The sequence below is a fragment of the Mobula birostris genome, chromosome 19, assembly GCF_030028105.1.
Source record: "Mobula birostris isolate sMobBir1 chromosome 19, sMobBir1.hap1, whole genome shotgun sequence".
Lineage (NCBI taxonomy): Eukaryota > Metazoa > Chordata > Chondrichthyes > Myliobatiformes > Myliobatidae > Mobula > Mobula birostris.
Genome location: NC_092388.1, coordinates 29,775,900 through 29,800,369, shown reverse-complemented (window position 1 = coordinate 29,800,369; position 24,470 = coordinate 29,775,900). Strand labels below are relative to the sequence as shown.

Here is a 24,470-nt window from a genome sequence, read left to right as displayed (position 1 = left end):
TAAACTCCTAAACTAACAAGTAACCCATCTTAGAGATATTATTACAATTATATAAAATATTTTTCATCAGAGCGCTTGCTTGCCTTATCTGACTGTGGAATGGAACCTTACGCTGCATATATTTCTAAATGTTCCTTGGGTGTTTTGACAAATGAAAGTGACAATAACTACTGTATGACCTGCTTCTTGAGAGAAAACTTCAGTCGATTTAGCAAGAGTCAGGAGCTAGCAGTATAAATTTAAAAGCAAATGAAAAATAACACTGAAAGCATTGCCCACGTTTCTGAGAATTCTGTGCTCTGAATGTCTTTGTGTTGAACAAATGTAGCAGCAGATGTTGGCATGTTACATTTTTTATATAGTGACAAGAAAGTTTATTGTTTCATATTTGCCATTATGCCATAATTCAAAAGTGAAGCTTTAGAATGAGAGAGACCAACTGCTGAGCTTGACGTCTTGAAGCAATGAGCCCTCAAGGCACATTTGTCTCATGAGGAAGAGCAATGATGGTGTGACGGTAACACACACAGATCCCAATACATCTGCTAATGTGCACAGGTATCTCTTTTCTTGTTACTGACTTATGAAATAAAAGTGAAAGTCATTGCAAATAGCAGATATAAATTAACTATAATGGGTCAAAACATTCAACACATATACCTCTGATTGGGCCACCATCACTTTTACAGAGGTAATTCATCAATTAAGTACAAAAGAGAGGAAGCAATGAAGCTGAAAGTGTTTTGTAGGAGACTCGCTTCCCTCAAGACCAGGTTATTATGCTAATAACTTAAGATCCTTGTTACCACAGCACATCAAACAGGGCTGCTACCAATTTGGCTAGATTATAGGCAGCAGTATTTCATAAACCGATACCAAGTTCTGAACTAAGTATTATGGCATGGGAAACAACCTTAGGATATTCTAAGTAATCATTTTATAATGTAGAAAATGTGGTAGGAATTATGATCATAGTAACCTCACACTATTTGCAAAAATGGCCATACGGTATATGTCACAAGACAACAGAGATCCAAGATGCATGGGATAGTCCTCCCTTCTTTCATGAAATGTTTTATATCTCCTGATAGAACAAACAGACCTTTAGGTGAATATCGTGTCCAAACGAAATCAAATCCAAATCTGAACTGGCATGACAACCTAGATTTTTGCATTCAAATTTCTGGAATGTGTCTTGAAAGTGCAACTTCTCAACCAAGAATCAACATTGTCCCAATGGGCACACCGGAGAATATTAAATCAATTGAAGATTATTGATCAATTGACTGAAAGCTGTGATATTTTTAAAAGATAGAATTTTAAAAACTTAATCTTTGCTAGATATGGAGTCAACACTTCTCCACTTCCTTCCCCAGAATCAAACTGCAGAACTGTCTCTCATACCTAGACTAGAACATGCAATTTAACATAATGGCTGCTAAGTGCTGTTTACAGCAGTGGTAACCTGCTGTTTCTGTCAGAGGCCTGCTGCAAAGGTTCATGCAACCCTTCAGACTGATTGAAATCTCAGGTGAAACTGATAGGTATGCAGGATCATATTAATATTAAATGCAGCCTTCTGTCGTTTCCATAACTCAGAGCACTATAACCAAAAGTAGATTTACCTTGAATATATTTTCAAGTCTAGTCCCAAGGTATTATTTCTTTCCCTGTTATTTCTTCTGCTCTATTCTTTTGATTCATTTCTATTTCTCATTTGGCTCTCCTAATCCCCTTTCTCTTTATGCCAGAATATTATCTCCCTTCTCTCCTTTTCCCCATATTCTTGCACAATTGTATCTCTCATTCTTTTTCTTTTTTTCATTCTCATCACTAAATGCCTCAATGCTCCATAAAGAAAAAATAGAGTTGCCTAGTCTTCAGGTGACACATCTCTGGCTTTTGTTCCCACAGAACCCTGGAGCAAGCTTTAAGCATCTGCTCCGGGTATGAAATTATTGGTTGGGAACTGAATAGAAAGGGAAAGTCCAACAAATGGTCACGCTGATGACAAGTAAAATGAGTTAACATATTTTTGATGAAAAACTTAAAAACGCTGCTGCCTATTTTTTGTTACACTAATTCAGCTTCAAGTTGCTTCATATGTTGGGAATGAATTTTAGATTGTGACTGTTAATAAAGAAAATAAGCTTCAGGAAAGAACTTTATCCATAAATTGACATACATTGCATCCACAGAAAATGCTGGAGAAACTCAGCAGGTCAGGATGAATCTGTGGAAAAGAGTGGACAGTTGGCATTTTGGGTTGAGACCCTTCTTCAGGATATTGCACACAGCTCTTTCCTGTTGCATGATTTGTACTAGTATTCCTTACCATTGCTGAAACTGTTGAAATTTGTCTGTTCAAATTTGGGATTTTACCCCATCATGATCCTGTCAATCTACTAGGATTTGTTGGATCAATTGCATTGCTGGTGATCAATGCAACACAACATAAGGAGCAGAGCTGATCAGGAGCAATAATGCAGCTTCGAAAGTGGAAGGATAGGTAAAAGAACACATTGAATATAAAGATAAAAAATACAGAAGGGTCATGCCTGGTGAAACCATTGTAAAATGGGTTCTCCCTGGAAATAGGAAAAACATATTGATTATTTGTTTTGACCTATGAGACAAAGAAAAAGGGGATTTTCTACAGATTTGAAAAGCCCATATATAAATAGCAGAACGCTACTGTTGAAAGACTACTGGTTTCGTATTCATTGGTTTTCTAAAGGACGTGGGGTATTTGATTTTATTCACCTGAAACATTCTTACTGTCTTCCACTCTACATTATACTACATGTATAATTCCCTGAATATTTTGAACATTTTCTATATTAATTCCATATTTTATGAAAGGCTTAAATTGGTTTTGTTTCAGCTTGCTGAACAATGGAATGCCTTTGTTGCAGCCAATCTTTAAAATAATCCAGATAAGCAGATAACATTTAAAGATAATGGCATCATTTGAAAAGAATGATTGCCAAGGTGCGCGAAAAGAAAGCATCAGGGCACAAAACTGATCTCACCACTTTCTAGCCTGCATCGGTGAAACAGGCATGAAAAGAAGACCAACTTGGTAGTAAAAAAGGATAAAGACAAAATAATGGGACTGTGTTTTGTGCTCAGTTTTGAGATGGCGCTGACCTTTCACAACAAACAAATCTATCCATAAACCTTTAGCAAGCTCTATGACACTGCTCTCCCATTCCCTGATGTCAGTTGTAATGAAATTGTAAGTTATAGGTGACCTGAGATGTCCAAAGCTATGATATTATCAAGCTGGATGAGTTGCTAGACAGACTGAAAAAGTTACACGGACAATAAACATTTTTACAGAGAGTGTAAAAAAATTAATAATATTCACATGGATCTTGAAATTGATGCTATGTTGAAATACTGATTCCCAGCAATTATGATCATGAATACGAACTGAAGCATTTTAGGGTCAGTGAGATTATTCAGCAAAGCTTATTATTTTGTAAATAGTGGACATCGTTGGAATTTTATGTATAATATTGTTTACATTTGCATTTCGATTTGAATGTGGTTAACATTTTGGGTGGAGAGGTGACACATGAACACAAAATTAGGAGCAGGAACAGGGCAGTTGGCTCCACCATTAAATGAATTATGGCTGATCACACTGTAATGTCAACTCTCCATTCCCATCTACCTGCAGTAATGTTTAATTACGTAGCGTATCAAATATTTATCTACTTCTCTCTTAAAGATGTTCAAAAACACTGCTTCTACCACCCTTTGAGAAAGGACATGAAGTACTCTGAGTGAAAACTTGCTTCATTTCTTTCTCAAATCAGTGACCCCTTCTTACTAAGCTGTTTCTCGAAGTTCTAAGTTCTCCCACCAGAGGAACTATTCTGTCTCACTCATGCCGGCCGGTGCAACATGACCATGTTGTGTCTGTGCACAGCTACATACATATTAAATAAAAGCATGCAGGTGGGAGATGGTTTTAACTGGGGTGTATTCACATTGCAGTGAGAGAGAGGAGAGAACAATGTGCAAGCGTACATAACCGATCAATATGTAGTGTTTGGTGGGGGGGGGGTCATTGCTTTAAAAGTAATAGATTCATACAGTACACTTCCTCCCCCTTTGGATTAATGCAACATAAAACTGCATATTTATAAAATTTTCAATTTCCCTTTTATAAACCCATTTTCCAAATCAATATGCTTTCACAATAATAGTGCATAACTAACTTCACAGTTCTAAAGGTTCAGTCTTTTGGGTGGCGCTCTGTTATTTCAAGATAGCACCTCTGGACCGGTGGAGTGGCATCAGGTCCGGCAGATGTCCTGTCAACAATAATGTTCTTGTTGTGCCTTTGGACCTGTGCAGTGGCATGGGGTTTGGGAGGTGTCTTGTCTAAAGCAACGTTCTCGGTTTCCAGTATCACATTGCTGCCAGTGACATCATCACTGAGAGATAAGTCCAGTGACAGTAATGTGTCCATCTTATTGGATGCAATTGACTCAGGTGTGTTCTTCAGTTGAGCATCCAGAATCTGGTCCACATGACGTCTCCATGTCTGATCTCCAACATCCACTGTATACATCAGTGGTCCAGTTCCTGTAGCTAACCTACCAGGTGTCCACTTGTTTTCTCAGTAATCATGCACAAGGATTCCTGCCCAATCTCGATGCTCCTTGCTGGTTCACTTGGCGACAGGCTGAACTGTTAATTCTGCACTTCCCTCTGTAGGTCTTCAGGAGGTCTTCAGCAAACCCATTCATTGCTGGCCGGTAAGGAGCTAACTTGAAATATCTGATGCCATTTTTCTTCATGAGCAGTCAGAATTTTTCTGACGTGTATTTTGGTCTGTTGTCACTCATCATTGACTCTGCTAAGCTACTTCTGGGGAAGCAAATCCTCAGAGTGGAAGCAGTCTTAGCTGGGGTGGTTGACTTCATTGGTATAACCTCTGGCCACTTCAAATGAGCATCCACAGTGATCAGAGACATGGAGTCCATAAATGGCCCAGCAAAGTCAATATGTACTCTTTGCCCTGGTGACAATGGCCACTCCCACAGGTGCATCGCTGCCTGTGGGGAGCACTTTAAACTTTTTGACATCCTGAACAGCTTTTTGGCCAAGTCTTCAATCTGTTTATCTATTTCCGGCCACCATACGTAGCTCCAGGGGCTCTCTTTATCTTGACTGTACCCAGGTGTCCTTCATGCAGATTTTCTCACACTCTGGTGTGCAACTTAAAGGGAATCATAACATGACATCCACACATACAAATAATATGTCAATGAGAACTCTGGAAACACAGGATTACCATGAGCTGGCCATCCTTACATGGTGATTTCATTGACTTTTGACAACGTTGAGTCATTCCTTATTTCCCTGTGTGCTTCAGAATTTATTACCAGCAACTGGTCCAGTAATGCTGTGTGGACACTTCTGCTGGGTCACAGTATGAAGACTTTTCTTCTTCAGTTGCCAGTAGTGGAAGACGTGACAAGCCATCAGCATTGCTGTGTTGTTCAGTGCCCTTGAACTCTATATCATAAGAGTGGATTCCTAGGAAAAATGTCCAATGTTGTAATTGAGTGGCAGTCATCACTGGAATTCCCTTCCTGAGACTGAAAATTGACACAAGATCTGGTGATCTGTCACTATCGTCTGTAGAGGCAGTGGTGAAACTTCTTTATTCCCCATGCTAGATTAAAAACCTCTCAGTCAATCTGTGCATAGTTGTATTCTACGCTCATCAGTGATCCTGTTTTTGAGCTTTCCTGCTGGGTGTCCACTCGCCTTCTCGGTAATCACACGCTAGGACTTCCTGTTCAATCTCGAAGGTCCTTGCTGCTTAACTTGGCAACTGTCTGAACTGTTTATTCTGTAGATCATACCTAAATTTTCCTGAGAAGACAACCTCTTATTCTAGGTATTAGTTGAGTAAACCATCTCTGAAATGCTTCCAACACATTAACATCCTTTTATAAGGAGACCAATACTGTACGCAGTATTCCAGACTTGCTTTTATCAATATCCTATATAAATCAATATACTCATTGTACTCAATACCTCCATTAATAAAAAAGCACATTCTTTTAGATTTCCCAATTATTGTTTCACTTCAGCAGTACGTTTTGACAAGTACTAAGATATCCAGATTCTTCTGCATCTTGTTATCTCTCATGTTTAAACAATACACTTTTATTGTTTCCTAACCAAATGGACAACGTTACATTTTCCCATCTTAATTTCCACTCTACACTCCTTGCCACCACTACCTCCAAAGCCTTGACAAGTTCTGGCATATTTTTGAATATCTTGCTGGAGTATTGTTCCAAAGCTGGGTAAAGCTGCATTTTCCTTTATCGGACCCTAGAGGAGAATAACTTCCTCTTAAAGGAGAGTCTTTGGCTTATCTAGAGGGCATTTTTGTCATTTCTACAAGCTTCATACTTGCTTTGATGTTTCAAACAACCTGTGGCATTTCAGGCATTAGCCAAATTACAATGGTAATAATAATAAGTACTTTATGGATCCTGAGTGGGAAACTATTTTGTTACAGCAACATCTAAAAACACAATTTAGCAATAATAATATAATAATATTAATTAAAGTACAGAATAATATACAAATAATTTACCAATGTGCAATACTGTGCAATAATAATGTATGAGACTAAAATAGAGACAATTGTACTATGATGTGTGTTTTCCTGTTGCATATGTTTATTGCATTTGGTAGGAAAGATTTTCTGTAACGATCCTCATGACAACAGAGCTGAATGAACCTGTTCGAAAGGTTACTCCACTGCTTATCAGTAGGTCATGGAGAGGAGGTACCTGATTGTCCATAATGGATTTTGTTTAGTGACCTCCTCTCCACCACTAATTCAATTATCATCTTATTGATGTAGTTTACCCAGCAGATTTGATATTTGAAATTGCATTAAGGCATGGAACTATTTGTTTTTTTTTGTAATTAGATAACCACATGGCTTCCATTTTATTGGGAAGGGTAATTAAAAGTTGAAATTACATTTATTATCAAAATACGTATATTATAAGCAGTCTTGAAATTCTTCCCCATACAGGCAGCCACAAAACAAACAAACTCAATAGAACCCATTAAAAAAGACCGTCATACATCCATTGTGCAGAATAAACACAAACTATGCAAACAATAAAATTAAGCAAATAACATTCAGAACTGAAGTTCATGAAAGTGAGTCCACAGCCATGAAGCCAGTATTCAAAGCTTTTAGGAAGACTTGGAGGTGATCAACCAAATTAATTCTGATATTTAAACATTTATAGTGTGATCAAAGAATAAGTAAGATGGCAAAGAAAAAGTTCAAAACAGAATATTATTTATCCAGGGCAAAGTATGCACTGTGATGAAAAGTCTTAAATAACTGAAGATTGAGAGATGATTTTTACAAGAAGGATGAAAATATTTTTACCTAATGATATAAAAAGTAGCTGTGATGGGGACATTGTGATTCTGCAATGAGATATACATAGATTAAGTGATTGGGCTAATGAGATTAAATTTTTGGAAATGTGAGATCACGCACTTCAGTGAGAGGAATTGAATGATGCATAACTATCTGAATAAAAAGAGACTGCAAATGAGTGAAGTTCAGAGGGATCTTAGTGTTCTAGCATGGAATCACAAAAAGATTAGAAGACTGGTCCAACAAGTAGTTACAACTGCAAGTGGCAACGTGACCTTTATTGTGAAGGATTGAAGATTAAGATTCGGGAGTTTTTTTTTGATATATCTAGTTGTACAGGGTGCTGGTGAGACCCTGGAATATTCTGTAGTTTTGGTCCCCTTCCCTCATTAGAGGAAGTCCAAAGGAGACTCACTGGGTTAGTTCTTGTGATGAGGATGTTGTTCTATCAAGAGAAGCTGAATTATTTAAGTCTGTATTCATTGGAGTTAAGAAGGTTTATCATATTTAAATATGCAATATCCCAAGGGTAATTGACAGGGTGGATGTTGAGACTTTGCAGGATCACATTGTGGAGATAGCAGGAAGTTTCCACTATGTCCTGCACTAAATGTCAGCTATCATGCAGGGCAATTTGAAATCCAGATGCCTATAGACCAATGATACAACATTGGAAATAAAAAAAATATATAATGGATATTAAACATATTGGACTAATATGTTTATAAGGTCTATGTAAATTCAGTTTCTGGTTTTTCCATTGGACCTCTTGATCAGTGATTGGGTAGCAATTTTATTAGCACCTCTTGATCAGTGATTGGGTAGCAATTTTATTAGCACCTCCATTCACTCCCTGATAATTGTGGAGAAGGAATTCTTCAGCACAGAAGTAACAATAAAGCCGCCATGGCTTTAGAAATTATTAATGAGAGTGTTGCTGACAGAAATACAAGTCAACGTGGTAAGGAGAATATGAAAACCTCTGTCCCTGAATCAGTATTTACATTCTACTGAATCCCTGAACCTGACCTACAGCTGAGAATGAGAAATCCTTCATATGACACAAGGATTAAGTGAGTAACAAGCATGTACGTCAGTAAGTTGGCACCTCAGTGTGTTTAGAATAATCTCCTCATGCGTTTTTGTACCCTTAGTGATCCCTCCGGCTGAATTCATATTACACCATCTGTTGACAGGCTTGCTTTTTCAAAAAATGTTCATGATTTTTCATTTAAAGTTTTGGAAATATTTTAATAATTTTCCATGCTGAGTGCTACTTTCTAATCGATTACCTCATTACACTGATCATGAATAATGCTTAGTTTATAGACTGTCATGCAGCCAGTTTCATTGTAAAATTGTTACTTATCAACTATTCTGTTGTAATTAGATAGCCATGTCCGGCAGCTTAAGGCGCATAAGTTAGCTGTTATATTTAGAATAGCCCAGAGTTTTCAGCGGGAATAACAATAAGGTTTTCCGTTTTAACCATATAACAATTACAGCACAGAAACAGGCCATCTCGGCCCTTCTAGTCTGTGCCGAACTCTTACTCTCACCTAGTCCCACCGACCTGCACTCAGCCCATAACCTTCCATTCCTTTCCTGTCCAGATATCTATCCAATTTAACTTTAAATGACAACATCAAACCTGCCTCAACCACTTCTGCTGGAAGCTCGTTCCACACAGCCACCACTCTCTGAGTAAAGAAGTTCCCCATCATGTTATCCTAATCTTCTGCCCTTTAACTCTCTACTCATGTCCTCTTGTTTGAATCTCCCCCACTCTCAATGGAAAAAGCCTATCCATGTCAACTCAATCTATTCCCCTCATAATTTTAAATACCTCTATCAAGTCCCCGCTCAACCTTCTACGCTCCTAAGAATAAAGACCTAACTTGTTCAACCTTTCTCTGTAATTTAGGAGATGAAACCCAGGCAACATTCTAGTAAATCTCCTCTGTACTCTCTCAATTTTGTTGACATCTTTCCTATAATTCGGTGACCAGAACTGCACGCAATACTCCAAATTTGGCCCTGCCAATGCCTTATACAATTTCAACATTACATCCCAACTCCTTTACTCAATGCTCTGTTTTATAAAGGGCAGCATACCAAAAGCTTTCTTCACCACCCTATCCACATGGTATTCCACCTTCAGGGAACTATGCACCATTATTCCTAGATCCCTCTGTTCTACTGCATTCCTCAATGCCCTCCCATTTACCCTGCATGTCCTATTTTGATTAGTCCTACCAAAATGTAGCACCTCACATTTATCAGCATTAAACTCCATCTGCCATCTTTCAGCCCACTCTTCTAAGTGGTCTAAATCTCTCTGCAAGCTTTGAAAATCTACTTCATTATCCACAGCGCCACCTATCTTAGTATCATCTGCATACTTACTAATCCAATTTACCACCCCATCGTCCAGATCATTAATATATATGACAAACAACATTGGACCCAATACAGATCCTGAGGCACACCACTAGACACCGGCCTCCAATCTGACAGACAGTTATCCACCACTACTCTCTGGCGTCTCCCATCCAGACACTGCTGAATCCATTTTACTACTTCAATATTAATACCTAATGATTGAACATTCCTAACTAACTTTCCATGTGGAACCTTGTCAAAGACCTTACTGAAGTCCATATAGACAACATCCACCGCTTTACCCTTTTCAACTTTCCTAGTAACCTCATCAAAAAATTCAATAAGATTTGTCAAACATGACCTTCCACGCACAAATCCATGTTGACTCTTCCTAATCAGACCATGTCTATCCAGACAGTTATATATACCATCTCTAAGAATACTTTCCATCAATTTACCCACCACTGGGGTAAATTGCTAGGTTTACTCTTAGAACCCTTTTTAAACAATGGAACAATATGAGTAATATGCCAATCCTCTGGCACCATCCCCGTTTCTAATGACATTTGAAATATTTCTGTCAGAGCCCCTGCTATTTCCACACTAACTTCCCTCAAGGTCCTAGGGAATATCCTGTACGGACCCGGAGATTTATCCACTTTTATATTCCTTAAAAGTGCCAGTACTTCCTCTTCTTTAATCATCATACTTTCCATAACCACCCTTCTTGTTTCCCTTACCTTACACAATTCAATACCCTTCTCCTTAGTGAATACTGAAGAAAAACAATTGTTCAAAATCTCCCCCATCTCTTTTCGCTCCGCACATAGCCGTCCACTCTGATTCTCCAAGGGACCAATTTTATCCCTTACTATCCTTTTGCTATTAATATAACTGTTGAAACCCTTTGGAATTATTTTCACCTTACTTGCCAAAGCAGCCTCAGAGTGGATGTGACAAAGTTGGTTCCCATGATGGGGGAGTCTAGTACGAAAGGGCCTAACTTAAGGATTGAAGGGCGCCCATTCAGAACAGAAATGCGAAGAAATTTTTGTAGTCAGAGGGTGGTGAATCTATGGAATTTGTTGCCACAGGCAGCAGCGGAGGCCAAGTCATTGGGTGTATTTAAGGCAGAGATTGATAGGTATCTGAGTAGCCAAGGCATCAAAGGTTATGGTGAGAAGGCAGGGGAGTGGGACTAAATGGGAGAATGGATCAGCTCATGATAAAATGGTGGAGCAGACTCAATGGGCCGAATGGCCGACTTCTGTTCCTTTGTCTTATGGTCTTGTGGTCATATCTTCTTTTAGCTTTTCTAATTTCTTTCTTAAGGTTCTTTTTACATTCTTCATATTCCTCGAGCACCTCATTTACTCCAAGTTGCCTATATTTATTGTAGATCCCTCTCTTTTTCCGAACCAAGTTTCCAATATCCCTTGAAAACCATGGCTCTCTCAAACTTATAACCTTTCCTTTCAACCTAACAGGAACATAAAGATCCTGTACCCTCAAAATTTCACCTTTAAATGACCTCCATTTCTCTATTCCATCCTCCCCATAAAACAAATTGTCCCAATCCACTCCTTCTAAATCCTTTCGCATCTCCACAAAATTAGCCTTTCTCAAATCAAAAATCTCAACCCAGGGTCCAGTCCTATCCTTCTCCATAATTATATTGAAACTAATGTTATTATGATCACTGGACCTGAAGTGCTCCCCAACATATACCTCTGTCACCTGACCTATCTCATTCCCTAACAGGAGATCCAATACTGCCCCTTCTCTAGTTGGTACCTCTGTGTATTGCTGCAAAAAACTATCTTGCACACATTTTACAAACTCCAAACCATCCAGCCCTTTTACAGAATGGGCTTCCCAGTCAATGTGTGGAAAATTAAAATCTCCCACAATCACAACCTTGTGCTTACTACAAATACCTGCTATTCCCTTACAAATTTGCTTCTCCAATTCTCGCTCCCCATTAGCTGGTCTATAATACACCCCTATAAACGTCATTACACCTTTCCCATTCCTCAATTCCACCCAAATAGCCTCCCTAGACGAGTCCTCTTATCTATCCTGCCAAAGCACCGCTGTAATATTTTATCTGACAAGGAATGCAACACCTCCCCCTCTTGCCCCTCCGATTCTTTCACACCTGAAGCAACGAAATCCAGGAATATTTAGTTGCCAACCACACCCCTCCTGCAACCATGTTTCACTATTAGCTACAACATCATATTTCCAGGTATCAATCCATGCTCTAAGCTCATCCACCTTTCTTACAATGCTCTTAGCATTAAAATAGATGCATTTAAGAAACTCTCCACCTCTTACTCTCTGTTTATCCCTAATGGAGCAAACAACTTTATTATCATTTTCTTCCTTCTCCCCTACATCTTCGGTCTGAGTGCTCCCGTTCTCTGTCCCCTGCCTATCCTCCCTCACACAATGTCTACTAGCTTTCTCTATTTGTGAACTAACCTCCTCTCTCCTTGTCTCTTCAATTTGATTCCCACCCCCCAACCATTCTAGTTTAAAGTCTCCTCAGTAGCCTTCGCAAATCTCCCCGCCAGGATATTGGTCCCCTTAGGATTTAAGTGCTACCCGTCCTTTTTGTACAGGTCACACCTGCGCCAAAAGAGGTCCCAATGATTTAAAAACTTGAATCCCTGCCCCCTGCTCCAATCCCTCAGCCACGCATTTATTCTCCACCTCATTCCATTCCTACTCTCACTGTCGTGTGGCACAGACAGTAATCCCAAGATTACTACCTTTGCGGTCCTTCTTCTCAACTCCTTGTATTCTGCTTTCAGGACCTCTTCCCTTTTCCTACCTGTGTCATTATGGTAATATTTCACCATAATATTAGAGGCAATCTAACATCAATTTCTGGAAAGATGCATAAATGAAGATGGGAATTCAGAAGCTGCTCCTTCACCAGGGAAGCAGTTTTTGTCAAGCTGATGACAATTCAAACTATTAAATTGCTGAATATCTGGGATGTTCCTGAAAAAGATGGATTTTCATCCCCTCAGAATTATTATTTTGCTTTAAAATTACACACAAAAGCTTTACTATCTTAGAGCTACTTTAATAACATGTATTATTTCATTCGGTAAAGTATTTAGATAACTATCTGGTCCGGTGTCCAGTCTAATTCGTAGCTAGCCAGTTTGGCATCACAAATCATCTACAGCAGATTCCAGACGGCAACTGACATTGGTAAAAGGGAAGTTCATGCCCACAAAGCCCTTGAAGTTACTTACTTGTTTTTGGGATTTGGCTATTGCTGGCAAGCTAGCTTTTGTTGTTGATTTTTAATTGTCCCCTGAACAGAAGAGCTTGCTGGGCTAGTTCTGAAGGTAGATCTGCGTTAAGAACGTTATCAGACAGGCAGGAAGAAAATGAGTGAAACTGAACACTTTACACGATAACTGGGTAATTTTGAAGTTACCGACACTTTCAATTTTTTTCTAATTTCCAGAATTTAATTTCTCCAGTTTACAGGCAGTAGTTGGACTTGATATTCCATGTGGCTGCATGTTAATCTTGTAACAGAACCAGAATGATACCTTGTCCTCACTTTTGTGAGCAGGTACATTCAGCATCAATATTACTATTGATCAATAAACACTATCAGTTTATCATTGACCACAAATTTTAAGGCATCCATTAGTCTTGCGAGACCATGGATCTGCGCCTGGAAAGTCTTCACTCTCCAGGGCGCAGGCCTGGGCAAGGTTGTGTGGAAGACCGGCAGTTGCCCATGCTGCAAGTCTCCCCTCTCCATGATTCGGATGTTGTCCAAGGGAAGGGCAAGAGCCGATACAGCTTGACACCAGTGTCATCGCAGAGCACTGTGTGGTTAAGCGCCTTGCTCAAGGACACAACACGCTGCCTCAGCTGGGGCTCGAACTCACGACCTTCAGGTCGCTAGTCGAATGCTTTAACCACTTGGCCACGTGCCCACACAACCACAAAACTCATATCTGTATAACAGTGACTAACTTGTTTTGGGACATTCTGCTGTTATGCAAATTAACACACGGTTGCATATCTTGGTATTTTTCTTTTAACAGCGAGTCTTTCCTTCACCACATCATCATCAACACCATCTTCATCATGACCATCATTACTATTATCATCATCAGGTTGCTTCTTCTTCTTCTTTGATTTTGAGGACATTTGGCCCATACTTCAATGTCAGCCATTTTTGTGACCTACTTGTTGGAAGTTAAAACAGATTAGATGGTTGAACAAATGGTGATATTATGAATGTGGACAGAAGCATGGCAAAGATTTGATGCAGTTTTTGCAATAAAATGATTATTCATGTCCGATTAATTATTTCCTTGATTAAACCGATTCACCTTTAGGTGAATGGTGTTTATTTTCACAGCAAAAATAAATAAGCATAAAAGTTGATATATTTCCATATGGATCACAGAGTGGGCAACACCACAAGTATTAGGCCCTAAGATTTATTTTTGAGACTGAAGCACTCCGAAGTACCTCATGGTGGTACTGGGCTGGTGACACATGACAAAGAACTGAGTGGGAAATAGTGAAGTGAGCAGGGTTGAAATAGAGAGTAGCAAAACAAACTGGAGACAAGAAGGTACCGAGTGAAAGTGAGGAAACAAATTAGGGTCAGAATCTGACATTAGCGCAGTAGTGGAGTTGGGTGAAACAGTCTTGATAACAGAAAATGTGACAATTGCAGTTGTGAATGTTAAATATTGAAAATTCATAAACACAAGAGATGCTGCAGGTGCTGAAAATTCAGAGCAACACAAAAAATTCTGGAGGAATTTGGCAGGTCGGGCAGCATTTATGGAGGGAAATAAACAGCAGACACTTTGGACCAAAACCCTTGATTAGGACTGGAAAAGAAAGGATAAGCAGTGAGAATAAGTAGACAGAGGGGGTGGGGTTATAGTTCTACTGATGTATGCAATGCCACATACTACTTGTATTGTTCATTGACAAGCTCCAGGATGTCCCTTGGTTCAGGGCACAAGATGATCCAGTTTTCCTAAGCAGAGATTTATTTCAGGTCTAACAAATCTGCATAGAGAGACTCAAACAGACATGATACTCCAATAGTACTTGCAGGACACCTAATGTCTATTTGAGTCATAGATTCTCATGTCTCAATACTCTTGCTTCAACAACATGATGGATGGCATCTGTGAGTAAGTGTGACCTCTCCTCCCTATACCAGATGTTTAGCAATCCACTATAGAACCAGCTAAAGGCAGAACATCATTCAATTATTGGGTATGAGCTTGGTGAACATACTGAAAAAAATTATTAAAGAGAGCAAGGGAGGAACATTTTTATCACAAGTTGCAGTGGATACTTGTGACAAATTGTTGGCAGTAACACTGTGAACTGAAGAAAGAAAAAATACATATCAGTAAAACTGTGGAAGGAATTCACCTAAAAATATAACACTTTCTTTGTGAAATCATATGTTTGCTGAATGCACCAAGGAGAGTTACTGTGTAATAAGTAAATATTCCTGCCATAAATCATTGTCAGTAGGGATGTGCCTTCAGTGATTTGCATTATCAAATAGTGGAGCAGTCCAAGAAAATTTCTGTGTACGTGTGATAATTCAGTAATATTTTGTTACTGAATATATAATGAGGTAAATGCTGAATGTAATTTAGGTAATGAGTTTTGAAGAAGGTTTCTGCTTTGGTTGTAGAAAAATTAGCACAATGGTGCGCACAATGTAATTTTGTGTAACTTCCTTGCTATTTGACAGACATTTTGCTTGCGGAGTGCAAGGCGTAACATATTGGTGGCTCTCAAAGTCTTTGGCAGAAATTTGCCTTTGGCACTGTATAGGTGCGTGAGGATTGACTGTCAGTGATACTCAAATCCCAACTTTTGTTCAGCTGTCTCCAGTGGATCCAATCTGCTGTAGCAGCACATTTTTTGGCCATTATCTCTTGCACTCAGTACTACAGAGTGAAGATTAGTTTTTTCCCCTCTTTGATTTTGATCTGTAGCACTGTGACCTGCTCTGATCATTAGCAGGTCCATAGCTCACAGGTGACAGTGACACTGCTGAGGAACAACTGCGAAGTGGTTATTATTTCAGGTTGCAGTTAGCAAAATGTTGATTAACAATGAAGCAGAATGAAGCACATTAAGGGGTAATTTCCCTCAATAAATTTTCCATTTGTTTTAAATGTTCTGGACCAATGCACACATTTTAATTAAAACTCTGCCAGACTCACAACGGTGTTAATTAATACATAAGACATGCATAGGATTAAATTATGAATAGATTTTTTAAAAACCTCACTTTCATCAGAATAGAAAACCACTTATAGGTCCTTTACCTGTGAATTAATTAATCCATTTTAAGGTCAAAATTGTTACAATTTTCAAATATGGATTTAGAAGCAAATCTCCCTTTTCCTTCAATTTTACGAGTGATTGAGCATTTTTTAAATTCAGTCGCTGCAGCCCACAATATTTTAATTCCCAGAACTCATTTTAAAGTTCTTCATGACTTCCAACTGGTTCTTAATGAAATCTATGTACATAGTGGGTTTGGGTGCTGGAATATCTCAGGGGCTTTACATTTAGTGATGTGTCCAAGACCAACATTCAGAGAATGATTTGGAACTTACCTTCCCAATGGATCCTAGCCAAGTGGACAGTTAAAATTGCTGAGGTTATTTACACTGTTTGAAATCTATTTATACCTATTCTTCCGGAAATCTACCCAAAACTTGTTGCGACATACGCACATTAGATTTGTCAGTGCCTTTAGGAACTGCAGCATCTTTATCAGATGGCTTAAATGGGAAATCTCAGGGAAGCTGGGTGGCTTTTTTATCGCCTTATCCCACCTTAACACTACAGTTGGCGTTGGAGAGGGTCCAAAGGAAGTTTATGAGAATGATCCTGGGAATGAAAGAGTTAATGCATGTGCGGTGTTCGATGGCACTGGGCTGGGCCTGCATTCATTGGTGAAGGATCTCATTGAAACCTATTGAATATTGAAAGACCGAGATAGAGTGGACATGGAAAGGATATTACCTATGGGGTGGGGTGGAATGTAGGACTAGAGGGCATAGCCTCAGAAAGGTATTCTTTTAGAACAAATAAGGAGGAATTTCTTTAGACGGGGTGATGAGTCTGTGGAATTCATTGCCACAGATCTTTATGAAGGCCAGGTCATTGTGTATATTTAAAGCAGAGGTTGATAGGTTCTTGATTCGTAAGGGGTTCAAAGATCATGGGGAGAAGGCAGGAGAATGAGTTGAGAGGGATTATAAATCAGCCATGATGGAATGACAGAGCAGACTCGATGAGCCTAATGGCCTTATTCTCCTCCTCCTATGCCTTATGATTTAATCTAATCATACAACCTCTCTGGAACTCTGCCTCTTTCTGACATTAACCACTTCATATAGTGTTACCAATCTTTATCATACTTTTGTGGAAATACTTTGTCATTTATGTTCTCATGGAAAACCGTCTGTAGAATTCCTCATTTCTCCATTGTAACTACGCTATCCCTGCTTCATTATAACTGTCAATATAAATTCATCTCATATTCAGTCCTTATACTATTTCTTTGGCTTGTCACTGATTTCCAAACACAGCATGTAAAGCACAAGTAATTTTTTAAAAATATTAAAGCTATAACATGAATCCAAATTCTTACTGCTTTTCTTATTCTCAGTAAAAAAGAAATGAGATTTAAAGGTGATATACAGAACCAAAGTCAAATGATACACTGATTTATGTTTTTATCTGCTAAATAATGAAAAAGTTGTCTTCTTATAACCTCAAAGCTGATTATTACATATTTAAAAATTAATTTATGCTTGACAAAATGTACTTCCAATTTGATCATTGTAATTTAAGCAGATTCATATGACAAGATAGCATAACGCTATCTAGGGTGCCTAAGACTTTTGTACAATACTGCATTTACCTGTAGATTTTGGCATCTAGTTTAGCAATATATACCACATGCATTAAAAAATGTATATAATTCTTTATAATTGTTGAATGTGTTTGCTTTTTATTCCATGGTGTACAAACCACCACAGCAAATTCCTAATAGATGTAAATGTATATAGTGAATACAGTTAATCCTTGATCAATTAAACAACATTGCATCATGAACTTTCCTATTAATTTATATTAGACAATCATAAAGCTTGGCATTATAAGCTAAGTATCGTTACTAACCGTGGGGTAAATGTTGATGTCATTAACCTTTCTTACACTGAAAATTAATTCTTCAGTCATTCATTTCATTCTCAGGTCTTCAATTTCACCTGAGCTGTTCAATCTCGTTGATTATTTGTCTTGTCCATTCTGGTGTCTGAGGTCCTGTCTCCCTCACTAGTTATTTATCGGTGTGTATCTTCAGTAAAGTAATTGGCACAACATTTGAACTTAAGGGTGCAGGACCAATTCCAGCTCATGGCAGAAACTGTTGGATGCCCTACTCCAGAAAAGATTTAGTTCTTTAATTGCATTCCCTTTCTGAGCATCCATTGATGGACAGCAAGTGCCCTAATTATTTTTAAATATAAACTTCTGCAACATGGGAAAAGACCATGAGATCTTTCAGGAAATCCTTCTATTTAATAAGGCCACGTCTGATCTTTGTCCATATACCCATCTCTGCCCCATAACCTTGTAATATAAATCCATCAATCCTACATTTACAATAAAATACTGAGTCAAAAGAATTACTCTCTGTGAATGAGGGTCCCAGATGTTTTCAACAGTTTGTGTTGTAGAAGTATTTCTTAACTTCAATCCTAAAAAGTCTGGTGCTATTTGAGCAATGAATCCTAGTCTCAGACTCACCAGCCAGTAGAAAACTATGGTTTCAGATCTTTTTTAAATATGTGATTCTATTTAGTTCCAAAGAGGCAAAGGAGTATTCTGATCACTATGTGGGGAGTAAATATTCACCCTTAGATTAAATATCTGTGCTAAACAGTCATAGACACTGAGTTGCACAGAACAGAAATGGGCTCATTGGCCCACTGTATTCTTGACAAACTTTTTGCCTATCTGCACAAATAGTTTGCCTACATTATGTCCATATCCTTCGATGTCTTTGAGATATCAACATCTCCTTGTGTAAAAAAAAATTCCCCTCAACCCCCCTTTAAAACTTTTCTCCCTCACCTTAAAACTGTGCCCTTTTGATTTTACTTTTTTTTTTACTTTACTTTATACTTTATTGTCACCAAATAATTGATACTAGAACATATAATCATCACAGCGATATTTGATTCTGTGCTTCCCACTCCCTAGAGTACAAACCGATAGTAAATATTAAAAACTTAAATTATAAATCATAAATAGAAAATGTAAAGTAAGGTAGTGCAAAAAAAAAACGAGAGACAAGTCCGGATATTTGGAGGGTATGGCCCAGATCCGGGTCAGGATCCGTTCAGCAGTCTTATCACAGTAGGAAGGAAGCTGTTACCAAATCTAGCCGTATGAGTCTTCAAGCTCCTGAGCCGTCTCCCAGAGGGAAGAGGGACGAAAAGTGTCCCTCTTCTTACCATTATATTCTTACCATTAAGAAAAGATTCTGACAGTCTGCATTACCTAAGCTTCTTATAATTTCATATAATTCTGTCTGGTCACACCTTATATTTCTATGCTCCAGAAGAAACAAGCTCAACTTGTCCAAGCTTTTATTAAGATCCTCTGATCCAGACAACCTCCTGTGAAGAGAATTTTTAAAGGTCGCACATTTCAACAGGGACAAGGCAACTCGATGAAATTGACAGTTACCCTTGTACTCTGAAGAATGGAATATGTTTAAGCAATGCTAATATATGTCACAGATTAAAGTACTGGATTTATTCAGAGGGAGTGGCCTTTCAGTGAAGACTTCTGATAGAATCATTCAACCATATAAACAAAATGATCCTGGTTAATGTCTTCTACTGTAAAGTAAGTACATGTTCGGCACAGCATTGGGGGCCGAAGGGCCTGTATTGTGCTGTAGGTTTTCTATATTTCTATGTTACTACCAATTAAAACAGAAGAAAAAGAAATGATAGGATTGCTTAGTCACATGCATTTCATTTCTACTGATCCATTAATTTAACAGAATATGCAGGGAAAATAAAGAGCTCAGATCATAATGACAGTCTAATGTTGAGTCAGTAACTCAAATCACATTCATCATCTTCTATGGAGCTAATTGTGGATACTCTCCCAGAGGAGTCCCTGACCAGGTAATTAATTATGACCGGCTACATAGCAGGTGTCAGAAAGGTGCAGTGGCAGCTGAATGTGCGCAAGGCAGATGGAGAGGAGACTACTAAATGCCACTTCTATCGAGTGAAAGTATGTCCTATTGTCAATTTGTTTCTGGTTTTCAGCAGAGGCTTTCAATTAAAGAACAGCAATCACAACTGAGTCTGGTTCAATTGTAGAATGAGAGAGGACTGTTAATTGTAAAAACAATTGATTAGAAAGGAAACCAATTTCAGTGAAATAAAAAGACAAGTAAATATAATTTAAACAAAAGAAGTGCCCACTTGCACAGTGCCCTAATGATATAAAATGATCTACTAAAGATGGTTGAGCATGCAGGCTAAACATTTTCAAAGAATTGTAGGGAAAAATGTGTAGAACAAGGTGTGAAGATAATACATTGATAATGTTTGGCACAGCACAGTTCTGAAAGAAATAAAAACATTTATAGGAAAATCTTAGCTTTATGTTGTTAGTGTGAAAGGGCAATATGTCTTCTTGCATTTGACGTACATCTCTCTTCGAAACTTCAGAAGGAATCTTGATTGATGTACAATGGATATGACCCATTTTTACTCTAGTCAACTCATATCTTAGGGGATAATTTTCATGTTTCTTTTTATTCCAAACATAGACTTGCTAGTGGGATCAAAACACCAGAGGACAAACAAGTGTTGAGCTCCGGCCTGCCTTGATCTTTAAGGAGGTGGATTTCAATTGAAATAGGAAGAATTGAAAACAGAGATTGGAGTTTCATCAATAGCTTCCTATTGGGCTAACCTGGCACGATTACAACTCCCCTGCCCTCAATCTTTTTAGATTGATTCTTATTTTCAGCAGATCATTTGGATTGAGAATCATGATTCCCACTTCAGTTTTGAGTTTTTGAGGCAGTTTTTCTCAGTGATCATTGTCCCTAAGCCTAATCATAGGTACGTACATGTGAGATACAGTCTTTAGATAGATAGATAGATAGATAGATAGACATACTTTATTGATCCTGAGGGAAATTGGGTTTCGTTACAGCTGCACCAACCAAGAACAGAGTACAAACATAGCAATACAAAACCACAAACAGTCAAATAATAATATGTAAAGATGCCAAACGAAAATAAGTCCAGGACTAGTCTATTGGCCCAGGGTGTCCGACCCTCCAAGGGAGGAGCTGCAAAGTTTGATGGCCACAGGCAGGAATGACTTCCCATGATGCTCAGTGCTGCATCGTGGTGGAATGAGTCTCTGGTTGAATGAAATCCTGTGCCCAATGGCATAAATGATATTACACGCTGACGTCGGGTTGACAGAGGGAGGGATGTACACAACAACCACAATTGCATGTGACATTTCCCTTGGCAAATAATATGGCCGGAGTCCAACAGCAAAAAGTTCAATATCCAGGCTACAAACACATTCCTTGATCATAATATGGCCAGGATTGCACCATCTGTTGTTAACCAGAACAGCAAGCCCCCCTCCTTTACGCTTACCGCTCTCAGTGCACTTCCGGTCAGCCTGAACGGTCTGGGAGCCCTTTATGGAAATGTTTTGGTCGGGTATGTCCTTGTGCAGCCACGTTTCAGTAAAACACATAACATTGCACTCCCAAAATGTTCTCTGACTCCTGGCTAGCGCTGTCAACTCATCCATTTTATTACCCAGCGATCTCACATTGCCCATAATGAGAAAGGGACGTTAGGTGTTAATATGTTAGGTTACATATTTTAGGTGTTAAGATTTTCATATTTGGTACTCTAATGTACCTCAGTAATAGTAATTTTACCTCAGAGCCTGAAGATTATGGGTCTAGCTCACACTCACTTCAATGCTTTAGTAAGGTGACAACTTTCTGATGAGATTTTTCACTCAGGGCCTTGTCTAACAAGCGAGATAGACATTGAGGCATCAACATTTCTTCTTCTTTCTGATGTTTGCATATTGAACACCGGCTCAATATTAATTTCAGCTTCAATTTCAGTTCAATATTAGTCCAGAACCATAGACTTTTTGTGAGGACATGCCTTAGGTATAATATTTTTTTAATAACAGAAGTGTTTATAAGCCATTTATATTCACAAACTAAAAAAAAATAGCAGAAGTAGTTGTTCTCTGAAAAGTCAGCCTTGAATTTGGAATAAAACTAGACTCTCGGGGAAAAAAAATCATCTTCAATTTGAAACACTACAATGGGAGTATGTGGGTTCTCATTTTCTTACAACAAAGAAAGAAGCCTGAAGCAAGAACAATTTCATCAATCACATTCTCTTATTTCCCTGTAACCTATTCTCCCCTACATGCTCAACGTCACCCTGATTCTCCTATCAGTCACCTTCACTGCGAGTAATTTACAGAAGCCAATTAATCTACAAAACAGCACATTTTGGGGATGTGTAAGGAAACTGGAACTCCAGAACAATACCTATATGGTTGCAGAGAAAATGAGTAAACACCATACCATCAGCACCAGGGATCACAAACAAACTGGAACAAAGAGGCAGCAGCACTACCTACTGCATCCCAACGCCATCCAGATATAATGTTGCACTCGTTTCACACTTTAGATACTACAGAAGTGATAGTGATGGCATCCATCTCTCTGGTAGGAGAATGGAGTGGTGACACTGGAGTGACCACTTCAGGGCACAAGCCTGGCTGGAGGCTATAGAGATCCTGGGGTGCCCCGTTGTCAAGATCCTCCTCTTGGCCTCACCAGCGTAGTCCAAAGGAAAAGAAAGCAATACATTTGGCACCAGCTTGGCTGTAGGAGCTGCTGGAAGGATGTTCAGTGATGTCTAGCTGCCAGAGGTGCCCCACTCTCTGGTTTTACTCCTGTAGCCGTTGTCTCTCCCAAAGTTACCCACAAGGCAGTAAGATTATTTACCCATAGCTGGGGTCACAGAAGTAAATTATCTAAAAAGTCATCTGCACTCTATAACTTTAAACCTGCTGTAGTAATGATAGCTTCACTCTGCCTCTGAATTTGTTACCATCGTCAATGGAACCAAATAGACTGAATGCCAAGTATAATGCATAATCATTACTAAACGGTGCTTATGTCTTTGTTGTTAGTCCATAATGGTACTCATACCTCGAAATCCATCCGCAGTTGATAAAACTAACAACAAAGCCATATTTCCCCTGATGGAATTTTAATTCTCAGCTCTGGTACAAGTGAAGATTATATTGATTCATTCAATATTGGCCATTATCTTAACACAAAAAGGGATGATGCACAAATGATAATATTGATCTGAGGTATAATTTCCAAAAGGGAGAGGGAGAGAAAGAGGGATGGAGGGAGAGGGAGAGAGAGAGAGAGAGAGAAAGAAAGAAAGAGAGAAAGGAAGTCTCTGAATTCTACCTGTTTTGGGATCCACAGAGAAGTATGGTTGTCCCTGCAGAATACTGTACACCACCCTCGCACTGTTCCCATATGTAGGATCATCAGCGTCTGTAGCTGTTATCTGAAGTACTGAAGTACCTGCACGTAGACACAAACATAGGGAAAATGTTTTAATGGAAGCTGCACCCAACATTTCTCAGTGCCACTTGGGAGTCAAGAAATTGTTACTAAAGTTTTCCACAAACATTTAAAAAACATCACAATAGATTTTATTTTTATATACCACTTGGACTGGAAGGAAAATAATTTCAGTAAACTTTATTCCCAGGTGCCAGAGACGGCGAAGCAATCGTATGAACTGCCTTGCCAGAGGTAAAAATCCAAAACTGCATTCATCTACTTGCTGTTTAAAATTCATCCAACTATTGATTGTTCAATGACTGAAGTACAAACCCCCCACGTCTTCCAGCTCCCTCCCTATGAGCTTTGTTCTCACTTCTGGATGTTATACCAGCTTGTATGATTTTCCTTCGAATTCTCTTGCAATAAAATCCAAATTTACTATTTTCTGTACTTTAAATAATACTACATCTCAGAGTATAATTGCAAACTCATATTACATGCTTCAATAATAGAATATTAGTCTTATACTATATATAAAGGGCCTTTATGAGCCATTGCATGTCAAATATTTGGCTTAAGTCCTCAACTAATGAGAATTGAAACTTACACCAATGTTTTAAACATTTAGATGCTTTTTATTTCTCTGCCACTGGGAAACCAATTAATCGTGATATTTTGAGCCTTCCATGGAAACAAACATAAGCTAAGGTTGTTTGTATAAATTAGTCATGAACAATAAAGGTTTTTGTCACTCATTATTGCCTGTTCTTATAGATATACCACTTATGTTACTACTAATTGTGTCTGTGTATGACCTAGGTAAACACAAAAGTGCCGGCCAAATCCTGCTAAGGATGTAAAAGAGGCAAAGTAAGAATAGGTAATTTAGCCCATTATTCGAAA

The 24,470-nt window shown here is 38.6% G+C and overlaps 1 protein-coding gene across 4 annotated transcripts in view; it reads right to left on the bottom strand.

Annotated features, from left to right (window-relative positions):
* LOC140212489 (cadherin-18) overlaps positions 1–24,470 on the bottom strand; it is a 672,855-nt gene that overhangs the window by 106,001 nt on the left and 542,384 nt on the right. For all 4 annotated transcript variants that reach the window (XM_072283357.1, XM_072283356.1, XM_072283355.1 and 1 more), the window contains one exon: positions 23,463–23,582. In XM_072283357.1, coding sequence (XP_072139458.1) covers positions 23,463–23,582 — 120 coding nt within the window. The remainder of the gene's footprint in view (positions 1–23,462; positions 23,583–24,470) is intronic.